Source organism: Toxorhynchites rutilus, chromosome 1, assembly GCF_029784135.1.
Source record: "Toxorhynchites rutilus septentrionalis strain SRP chromosome 1, ASM2978413v1, whole genome shotgun sequence".
Lineage (NCBI taxonomy): Eukaryota > Metazoa > Arthropoda > Insecta > Diptera > Culicidae > Toxorhynchites > Toxorhynchites rutilus.
The window spans coordinates 144,949,986-144,962,066 of record NC_073744.1 but is presented as its reverse complement, the minus strand read 5'-3'; the positions used below and the strand labels follow the sequence as shown (position 1 = coordinate 144,962,066).

Below are 12,081 nucleotides of genomic sequence, written 5' to 3'. Positions count from 1 at the left end.
GGATGCACTATCGGGAAGAGGGATTGTTTGCGGAGATGCCCCGTGGCCTAGCGAATATAAAAAATAATAAATTTCGTGTTCTGTTCTTTTCGTCCTTTTTTCTCTCTCTCTCTCCACCAATCAACAGCGATTATGGCAAAGGTCACAGGTCGAACGACGTCCTCCGGCAAGCAACAGCACGGTTCCCGGGACGAGATCCGCTTCAACCTGCAGGTGCAGACGGTGTTCAAATCGACCAGCCCGATGCTGGTCGCGAACAGCCAGCGGAAGGCCCCCGTCGGGCTGCTGGTGCCCAACAAGAATCTGGACTGCCGGTGTCCGAGTATTAAAATCAATAAGTGAGTACTTTTTTATATTTGGTTGCATTCGTTAGAGTCAATTATTTAAAGTCAACTTATCGGGGCAGTATCATGTTTCTGGATAGGAAATGATGCACTGAAGACGAATGACCAGAGTTTAATTGGTATGCCATGAAAAAGATCACTTCTATTTTCAAAACAGAAAATTAAATAGTACCAAATCAAAACAAAAAAAAAATCATAGTAACTCATAGTGATCCCTTATTGTTTCTGTGACTAATTGTAATTGGTTTAGTATACTTCCCAATCGCTTTGGCATGATTTCAAGTTCTTTGCAGTGTTGTAAAATAGGTTTGTATATAAGTTACACTAGCTTCAAATATGAACGGTGTTAGATCAGTGCAGTGTTGCCACATTTAAATCTGTACCAGAAGGGTCAAAAATCTTTCTCATCTGTACTTTTTCTTCCAAAAATCTGTACCATAGAAAATATTAGTTGTAAAGAAAAAAATAATTTATAAGCCTTAAAAAACACTAATTTATTTATTACAAATACTATGAACCACTCTGGTTGAACTGACCTAATTTAATTTGAATTATTTGCCAAATTTCCAGAGGGGCAGTTCAATAACTCGCGGTTTACTGTTTATGCTTAGGACAACTTTTATTTTCTCACTCTGTTCGGAAATTAACCGAGCGCGTGCAGTGTCAGCAGCACGAAGCGAAGAAGAGAAGAAAGGATGATGCAATCGCATGCACACATAGCATATGTAGTGTAGTGTAAGTGTAGCTTTTAGTTTTTTCCTTCATTCAGTTTGTGATAACATCGAGAAATTAATGGTGTGTTTTAGCCGCTGAAATTTCTCTGCTGGTTCTGCTGTGTGCCGCTGAAGTTTGTTTTTTTTTATTTTCAAGTTATGATTTTTCAATGTTAACCAATGGTTCGAAAAATCAATTTTTGACGTAGGACTACGTCTTTCATTTCTATACCGGGGTGTAAAATCAAAGTTTCGAAAACGAAAGCGTTACGCCGGAGACCGAGATTTTGAGCGTTAATAGCTCCTAAACAACTGAACGAAATGGTATGATAAACACTTCATTCGAAAGATAAAATGTCTACGCGTTCTATACTTGTTACTTTCTGATCCAAAAACTTGTTTCAATAGTCTTAAAATTGCTTTCAAAACAGGCTATTGAAATCACCAATCGGTATAAAAGCGAGCGCCGCTCGGAAATCCACTCAGTTCAAATTGAACAGCGATTGGAGCATGTTGTCGCTGTTGTGGTGAAGCTCTTCGTTTATCATGAAAGCGCGGATGAACGGTGTCGTCAAGAGACTGTTTGTGCACCTTAGGCCAGAAGGGAATCCATCAGGAGGAGAGTGATGCCACAAACGGTTCCCCGGGAAGATCTCGTAGCAGCCGCTACACACACACACATACACGCGCGGAATTCTTTCCATTCGGATGCAATTCAGCATCGAGAAAGATCCGGGAAATAATCTGCCAGTTCCTCTGGTAATTTAAAAATACATTCATGTGAAAGAGTTTATTTGAATGTTTTCTATCCATGTAACACTGTGACCAAATATGTTTCAATCAAGTGCTATTAACAGATGGTTATCGAGTTAGCATTAACCACTGGTGGGCTTCCAGTATCGAGGAAAATGTGGAAATATCTAATCGTTACTGAAAATAATCTGCCAGTTCCTCTGGGAATTTAAAATTACATTCATGTGAAAGAGTTTATTTGAATGTTTTCTATCCATGTAACACTGTGACCAAATACATTTGGTTTTGTGATTTTTCAATCAATCGCAATTAACAGGATAGCTTCTGAAGATTATTCTTCCCCATCAGTAGGATATTTCCGTATCCAATATTGTATGCGCCCACAATCGATTATTGCTCAGTCGCCGAAAGTTCCGAGCTCTGAGAGTTCATTCCCCTCTAGTTTGCCTTCCATATTGCCATCGTAAACCACGCCTTCTCTCGATTCAATCACGCACAAAAAGCATACTTAAGCGATATTCTGGTGGTGAGACGCATTAATTTTTCGTGAGGACATCGACAAGACAACATCGTTGATGAGGGTGCTGGTCGACGAAGGATCGAGATCTGCTCTTAAAATCAAGCAGTTTGTTTGAAACTGTGAGGGAGCACAGAGAAGCCGATCCTTCAGGAGAAGAGAAGGTGACCATCGAAGTAGCCGCTACACACACACATACACGCACGGAATTCTTTCCGTTTGGATGCCATTCAGCATCGAGAAAGATCCGGAAAATAATCTGCTAGATGAATTCACATTTTTGACATTTCACATGATGACATTTTTTTTTTTTTTTTTTATCTTCGCTTATTTTTCGTCGGCCTATTTCCGCCACTTTAGTGCCAATCACCGACATCAGGGAGGCGACTCCACCTGTTCCTACCTATCAGACTCAACAACTCATGAGCCGGGCCAACTTCTTTTACTTCCGCTCCGAAGGAAGACGTAACCAGAGATTTTTCGCCTCAGAAAATCCCAACGACGCCAGCTGGGATTGAACCCAGGCCGATCGGATTGTGAGGCTGTTACGCTAACCATACAACCACTGGCGCCGTCGATTGTGACATTGCATTTCTATTATTTTGGGCCTATACAATAGATTAACCTAGCTCATTCAAACGACCATTTCACAAATCGAAGGTTTTCCGGTTACATACTTTTTCTGCAACTAATTTCATGGATATGGTTTGAGTTACAACCAAAACTTCAAAACTGAACAAAAAAAAAACAAATTTAGTGATCACAGTTCCGTCTTTGCGTGAAGAACTTTCCTCCGATATTATGGTGAAGACATTTGAAGACATTTTCTCGTACCATGTCAAGACTTTTGAAATAAACACCTGGCATCCTTGCGGCACACAACCATTTGTTTTAATGACATTTGTACCGTTCGCTCCAAAATATATAAAAATAACCTCCAGGTATGCTACATTACTCGATGCATCATTGTGGGTGTTGGATTTAATGGAAATTTACAGGAAAAAAATATAACTATGACAATTATATTGCAAGTGGTTTGTGCGGTGCTTGGTATCAAATTGTCTCGTTTCAAATACACTGGGTTTAGTAGTAAAACCTATGCTTTCTATATTCGTTTAAAGCTTGCGTATTGTAACACGGTATACCTGAAAGTTTTATATGCGTTGCTCTTGAACGAGCAATTTGTGTGATCAACTAGCCCCTCTATATATGAAAAAAAAAATATTCATGAAAATTCAATACAATAATCTTAAAAGCGATTTCCATTAAAATTTAAAGCTAATACGTACAATAAACTTTTGTTTTACGTGTCACGTGTCACGAGCCGATTTTTGACGTAGGACTACGTCTAACCGGAAGATATAGGGGGTGAAATGGAAATCTAGGCACTGAACAAGTAGGAAAAAATGCAAGATTTGGAACGCTTATAACTCGAGCATTTCTCAATAGATCGCAAAGGTTTTTGCATCAATTGATAGGAAATATATCTACGCATCTATCATAACGAATAACATTTCATTTTTCTTGAGATAAATAATTGAATAATTGTGAAATATCAAGCATTGTCAAAATGCACTATGTGCCTATTTTTGATTGGTCCATTTTGTGCTCCTCAAATCGTACCGACCAAAACGGGCAACCAGAGCAGCAGCGAAATAGAATGAAGCACGATTGGAAAGGAAAAAGAAAAAAATGAACGAAACATTGGTCGCAGTCTCACACATGCGTAATTCTCGAGCCAGCCAGTCAGCTTAAAAATCCCCGCTCCGCTGCCGTAAGGATCATTCTCATCCAAACCGTACACCACATCGGTTCGCATCACAACACATCAACAAGCCAACCCAAGCAGCCATGTCTGGACATGGTAAAGGAGGAAAAGTGAAGGGAAAGGCAAAATCCCGCTCGAACCGTGTTGATCTGGAGTTCCCCGCAAGGGTAGCTAGGCCGAGCGCGTTAGTACCAGTGCACCAGTCCACCTAGCCGCCGTTATAGAGCTTCGGCTGCCGAAGTGATCGAGTTGGCTGGCAAAACTGCTCGCGCTTTGGTTCGGTGGACATCAAGACAACAACAGGCAGACGCAAACGCAATCGCAAAACGGCAGCAGGTAGCAGAAGAATAAAGTTTGTTCTTTATACAAACTGCTTCAATGGCAAATCCAGAACAAGGTGGCATCGAGGGCGTTCGAAATGGTTTTGACGTAGGATGACGTCTTTCGGGAACATATTGGGGTACAAATTGAAAATCGAAAATCGAGCATTTCGTGAAAATTGTCCAATTTCAAACGTTTATTGCTCAGTCATTTCATGATGGATTGATGAATTTTTCGCGTCAATCGTTTTCGGCACTCCATAACAATTTTTCATATTGAAGAAAATAATATATGTCATGAAACTAACTATCGAACAATTGAAAAATCTCAACCCTTATCCTAACGGAAATACCCACTTCTAATTGGTCGAAATTGACGGCACATGCGGCGGGTCCCTAGCAGAGACATCAAAACCAGATCGTGTTCCCGCTCGAAAACGGGTCCCATATGCTCTACATATAGTATTAGGTTCAGTTAGTCCAATTAAAATTCGCATTGGGTTGAATAAACACTCAGAAAGTAAAAGTTGTAAAAGAAAATTACCTTCCTCATTTCAAATATGTTTTCTCTATATTAAAGTAACATGCTTTTACTGATGAGAAAAATTGATAATTGTGTACGGTATTGGTAATTATCGTATATTACATTGCACAATGATCCAAGAGATGTATTTAAGTGGAAATTAACATTTAGAGCTCGAAAGTTATTCTCTAGACAAAAAAAAAAATTTCTTCGACCAAAATTGTCGATGAAATAAAAAACCTAACATTCTTATCTTTATAGATAGAGGTAAACATAGTTCGACAATGTCGTAGTCCCAATTATTTCAAACATCTTTTTTGTTCTAACTTTTAGATTTCATGTTCTACATACAAACTGTCTTCGGAAGACTTTTAAAGCTTATTAATACAAACATTTAGGGATGCAGAACTTGTCAATATCTCAACTTCACTCCAATTTTAGTATATGTCCAGCCGAAGCTAGGGCAGGTCTCAACTTCACTCAAAGTTATTGATATTTCTTCCCAAAAAATACGCTCTCTTCAATTGTTTGTCATTTTTTCTGGGGCAAACACAAAGTTTATTGACGGCATTAGAAAGAGCATATACATGATGTATAATTTTCAACACTATGTTATTTTTTGTGTTTGAGTAAATTAAAATTAAAATCATGAGTTTGTGGGTAAAAGACATCAATAACTTTAAGTGGGATTAAGATATTGACAAGTTCTGCATCGCAAAATGTTGGAATTGATGAGCTCTAAAAGGTAAACGAAGACAGTTTTGATGTAGAATTTGAAATATTAAAATGAATGCAAAAATCCCTATGGTCAAAGCGCTAAATCGATCGAAATTTTTGAGTTTTTTTTTCTTTATTGCATCCATACATAACATAGGAGGCATCTCGTCTAGGGTCACAGAGGGTGGTTCTCATCACCACTTCGGTATCTTTTATCTGATACGCACCATCCAACGACTGTTTACCACCTTTCTATCATCATCACGCGGTAAACACTGGTGGAGCGAACAAACAATATCTAACAACCAAACCAAACGGCCACCAAAACATTATCAAACAGTTTAACGATGAAATTCTTCAAACATTTCCAAAATCAACAGACAGCCTAACGGAATCCTACGTCAACTATGCGGTCGTGTCTCGTACACAACCCTCCTGTGGCTTTTTTTCAAAACCACGAGTACTAAGTTTTCTAAATTGGAACCATTCCATAAAACAAGGCGCTATCAGGGCCATTAAACCTTCCAAAAAAGAGTTTAGGAAATACAGTTCAATGCTTTCTTAAACAATATCCAAAATAATAATAAAACACAAATTGATTTTTTCATAATTTGTTTGCCAGGATATGATGAGTCGACACTGTACCACTGTCATCGCAAATGTTCAATTACAGGTTAAAATTACCTCCAATCCGATACTGAGTGGTGGTAATGCGACGTGCCATTGAATGTAATTTATTGTAAAATGTGTCACAAGCTGGATGGGAAGAATTTTTCCAACTGTGAAAGCTGTGGCGAGTGGCAAATGCAATCGCTAAACAGAAAGGTTTAGCCGAACAAGATGGGGATATCGAGTGATAACAAAACAATAAACTCTCTTGAAGATAATTTTGTGATCCTGAAAAGGACCCTTTTTAGCCTGCATGTGAATCCAACGAGCGAACAAATCGTAATGAATGTATTTTTTTGCCATCGCTCCCTTTTAACGCTCATTCGTTCGTCTCGTTGGACTCGCCCCTCTGGCTGAGTCTGCCGATTTGTCTCTATCCTGTGAGTGTGTACCGCTAGAGTATAAAACACGCGGACCCCAAAAAAATATCTTATTTTCTTTCAAACCGTAAACCCGTGTGGTTGTACGGCATCGGCATCGTGGACGTAACAAAGGAGGACAAGTTAAGGGAAATCCAAAGTCTCACTCGAACCGTGCAGGTCTCCAGTTCCCTGTTGATCGCATTCACTGATTGCTCCGCAAGGGTAACTAGGCCGAACGGATTGATGCCGGAGCCAGAAATGAGCCTCATCGCTGAAGATGATTTTTCGATTAAAATCCGGATCATTTTCAAGTTGTTGCTCAACCCAATTCACGAACATTCGACGCTTCTGGTGGTCAAGCGGTTTCAGTTCTTATGTCAATTTGATCTTGTAAGGATGTAGGCCAATATCTTTTCGCAATATTCGTCACAACGACATCACATAGATGTCGTACGCGTGAGATCGACGTGTGAAAGACTGATTTGGGTCTTCTTCAATTGATGCGCTTGTGGCAGCAATATTCTCGACACTACGGGCACTTCTTTGTCTCACTGGCACGGGAACATTTTGTACTGTGCCTGTGGAATCAAACTTTTCCACTAGACGCTCAATTGTTGATCTGGCAGGATGATTATGACGACCATAAATTTTAAATAATTTTGACTCGTTGTTGGATCGTATATCTTTCCATTGTTAAATGGCAAACCTTACTGAAGAGGCCACTTAATATTACTACTTAATATTGTCAAGAAAGCGGGAAAAATATGGTTTGCTGTCCCTATCGGTTTACTTTTGTAGCGTCCCTATTGAAATACCCTTTTTATAACATATATCGTAAGAACGATTCTGCGTAATATGCATTTGAAAACTCTTAATAAACGTTACATTTTTCGTAGAGTGACCCCCCGATATAGAAATCAAAGACGCAGTTCTACGTCAGTAATGACCAAAGTTCTCTAATTAACAGGTCTAATACTCAATTGTTTTTGAAGTAAACGATTTTCTCTCCTCTCTCACAGATCATACTTAATATTGGGCATGGATTCGAAGCAGATCCTCGACTCGTTGGTGCTCGGACCGAAGACGATCATCATCGAGTGGAAGGACGATTGGAACCGGAGGTTACGGCGATTCCAGCAGCAGTCCGGTTCTTGTTATTAGAGCGAGGAGGTGGGAGTGCGATAGTTGCGAGGTAACCGAACGATAGGTGCCCGATTTTGCCGGGCTGAGTGTGAGCGAGTGAGTGATGATTGGGTTGGCGTCAGTGATTGGACATATGCAAATATATAAATCTAGTAATATACGCGCGTACACGCACACAAATACAAATACACACTTACTCATATGTATTATTAACATAGTCAATAAGAGGATTGGGCTCAGATGAAGACGAGATTCTGTTTTTTTTTCTGTTTTCGAGTCGTGGAAGGCAGGAACGACGTTCGATCTGCGAACAAATGGGAACGGAAGTAGTCTTACCAACAATAGTATTTTTGTCTCTGTCAGTGCCATTGAAAAAAAAACAACTAATAACATGTAACAGTTAAAAACAGAAGAATAATTTAAAACCAGGCGTTAGTAAAACGTAATATATTGTACAAGAAAACGTGTTATTTCAAGTTGATAGTGTACAACCTAATCACTAAAGCGAGTCTAATCCAGATAATTCAGTATCCAAGAGATTTAGCATTTTAGAAGTTCATCATCATAGTCGGAATAGCAATTATTTCTGCCTAATTGTCGCAATTCTGGGTATTTCACGATCGTGATTTCATGTAAATAGCAAACACTTAATTGAAAATGATCGAATGAGAAAAAAACTTGTATCACACACATACACACAGCGACTCGTGTGACAGCCAAATTCTAGCATTAGCTTCCATCACCACAATCATAAAACCAATGGGCAACTGCTGTTTTTAGTTGTATAAAAAAACGTAACAATTAGCTTTTAAGTGAACTTATTGGAGCAGCAATGTGTAATCAGTTTTATTCTACTTGAGGGAAATATATATTTAATTATATAAACATTGTGATCATATTCCTGTATATAAAAATAAACCCTCAATTCAAAACTGTCATCCCACTTATTGAGAAAAAAAACGAAAGATAACAAAAATAGAAAACAGAACAATTCGCTACCTACCAGAGAGCTAATTTTATTACTACGTATAGCACAAGTATATAGCCGAGTCGAATTAGAAATTTTATGTTTGCTAGATTTTTAATAAGAGTTTTTGTTTTACATTGCGGGGAAGCAACTTGAGAAAGAGAGAGAAAAAAAGAAAGAGAAAGAAGCAGTGGCAGCCATTGAGTAAATGACAACTTGTTCATTGAATTCCATACAACAAACGTATAGCAAACGAAGGAAACGCCATCTATTGAGCAAACAAAAAAAAACAAAACATGAAGAATAGCTAATCAATGTATTAACCAAAATAATTCTCAATGTTTCGATCGCTTTTTAAGATAATTATTGTCTCCGAAGACGGAAGGAATCAAATACCCTTTTATTGTGTAAGTGGTCAACGGAAAATCAAAGCGAAGAGAGCAAACAAAAAATACAACAAAACAAGGAATAATAAAACCATTAAATTATTTTATATTAAACACAAGACTACGCGCGCACTTTCTATTTTATCCTTTTAAAACAATCTCCGAAAGCATTGTCAAGAGTACATTTCTCGCAAATCGGAAAAGCGAACAATGGTCGTAAAATTTCTCGCGAAAGCTTTTTTCCCGTTGCCCGATGGATGCATCCGCCGGGGGAGCCAGCAAAACAGGAAAGCAGGAAAGTTTTCGTTGCTAGAGCGGAGCCCAACCCGTTAGGAAGCAACCTTTTTGGTTGAATGCTGCGATGGGTGGGAGGAAGCCTATTGAAAGAGGTAAGCAGTGGGCAGAGAATGGGGTTTCGAAACGGGCAAACTTTTGCGCTCAACAATGGAAATAAATGTCATGTAATTGAAGCGAAACGTAACGACTCTCCAGTGGTGGCGTTGGTATTTTGACCGCAGGCAGGGCTGGGGCTGGTTGGGGCGTTTGAAGGTGTGGAGTGGTTTGGCAAGGTCCCTCTCTCAGTACAGCTTCCAGTTCCGTCTGGGAAGGGGTGTTGTAATGGCGACGACGAAACAAGAAGGGTGGCGAATGTTTAATGGGTAAAGTTTTGTAAAAACTTGAGTATTTTTATGGGTTCACCGAGGCGTTACAAGGTCGGCCGCAGTTCGTTGCGAGACTGTAGAGCATGGGTATTATTCATGGCCGAAAATAGGGTTAGAGTTCAGGTGGGACAAAATCAAAATATGTTGTTTCGTCAGCATATTCATTGTTAATGGTTGGAGTTTCAAAGTTTAATAGCTGCTGTTCCCAACTCGAACATTAATAATGAGTCCTTCAACTTTTTTCAGATAAAATAAATTGTTGATAGACGGGGCGACTGTTTGAATGGAAGCCACAGCATTATTACATGTTTCTTGTTTTCTACCATGGAAAACTGACGAAAAGTACTTTTTTCATCCCATTTGATTATTTATTCAGATTCATTAGCATTTTATCTGTTACAGAGCCGCATTTTTTTAATCGTGTACATTTCACATATTTTGTCGTATCTATAAATAGCACATTACACAGTTGCCATTTTAGGCGTTCGAGAATTCCTCCTATACCATTTCATATGGTACATTACATAGTAGCCATTTAGACGTAAGAGTGTTCCTTCTGTTCTTCCATTGTTCAGTTAGACCACCGGACAGCGGAGACAATTGATATATTCATTGTTGTGTTATTAATAGAACAACAGCCCGATGTTTCTTGCAGAGCAGAGCAGATGTATAGATGAATCGATCTTCATCCGACCGTGGATCGATAACTATTGTTGATGATTGTTGCGTGGATGTAATTGAGGGCCCTGAGTTTTGAACTCACGATCGATCGCTTAGTAAGCGAACGCGCAACCAATGTGGCTACGAACTTCTCGCATAAGAAGCAAACTTTTTCAGAAGTTTGTGTTTCGTTAGAGAGGAGGGAGGAGTGTATTTACCATAGAAACGTTTCGTGCCTTCACATGCCAAATTTTTCCCCATTTGCTTGATTAATTTTAGAATTATGCAGAAAATTGTCTTTCATTTGTATGGCAGCTCGTATAAGCATAATTTGGGATGTGGTTGAAAAATCTTGAACGAGAATTGTATCTGAAAATAATCTGATATCATAATGATGAGTTTTTTTAGAAATACAGGTCGGACTCGATTATCCGGGATTCTATTATCCGGAATTTTAGACTCGATTATCCGGAGTATTTTATTTTTGATTTCCGGAAATTTTGAATAATTTGTATAATAATTCTATATTGAATAGCTGATATGGGTATCAAAAGAAAGGGCTTGACTAGCAGAATACACTTATTTATGAAACATGAAAATCCAAGATGGCGGCCACTACAAAATTACGGATTACATATTTTCTCAGAAACCCATCAATATGAGTATCAAACGAAAGGGCTTGACTAGTAGAACACAGTTATTTATGAAAAATGCTAATCCAAGATGGCGACCACTACAAAATGGCGGATTACATATTTTCTCAAAACCCTGTTCCTGTGTATGTTTGAATGTTTGTTGGGTTGTTCCACATTAATAGAAAATTGACCCCGTTCCCGTTGAATGATTGATCTGAAATTTGGAACATACATTTAATTCTACTGTCATTATAAAACTGCGTATTCCATGATCTCGAAAAATTCAGTTTGGCCGCCTCAAAAAAATGGATAAATGGATTGATTTGGAGAATACACTACACTATGAACAACATAAATTCGAAAAGATCTCCGCCACAAAATGGTCGACTATGTGTTTTTTGCTATCCCCTCAATATTGGTATCAAATGAAATGATTTGACTAATAGAATACAGTACAGGTCGGACTCGTTTATATATAGACTCGATTATATGTGATTCGTTTGTATACAATTTTGAACTCGATTTTTTTTTGACGTAGGACTACGTCTAACCGGAAGATATAGGGGGTGAAATGGAAATCTAGGCACTGAACAAGTAGGAAAAAATGCAAGATTTGGATCGCTTATAACTCGAGCATTTCTCAATAGATCGCAAAGGTTTTTGCATCAATTAATAGGAAATATATCTACGCATCTATCATAACGAATAACATTTCATTTTTCTTGAGATAAATAATTGAATAATTGTGAAATATCAAGCATTGTCAAATTGCACTATGTGCCCATTTTTGATTGGTCCATTTTGTGCTCCTCAAATCGTACCGACCAAAACGGGCAACCAGAGCAGCAGCGAAATAGAATGAAGCACGATTGGAAAGGAAAAAGAAAAAAATGAACGAAACATTAGTCGCAGTCTCACACATGCGGAATTCTCGAGCCAGCC

General features: G+C 38.6%; 1 protein-coding gene across 8 annotated transcripts in view; it reads left to right on the top strand.

Annotated features, from left to right (window-relative positions):
• LOC129762629 (netrin-B-like) overlaps window positions 1–8,212 on the top strand; it is a 165,113-nt gene extending 156,901 nt beyond the window's left edge. For all 8 annotated transcript variants that reach the window (XM_055761085.1, XM_055761088.1, XM_055761090.1 and 5 more), the window contains 2 exons: window positions 128–338; window positions 7,706–8,212. In XM_055761085.1, the coding sequence (XP_055617060.1) occupies window positions 128–338; window positions 7,706–7,847 (353 nt within the window). In that variant the 3' untranslated portion in view covers window positions 7,848–8,212. The remainder of the gene's footprint in view (window positions 1–127; window positions 339–7,705) is intronic.
• The last annotated feature ends 3,869 nt before the right edge of the window (window positions 8,213–12,081 follow it).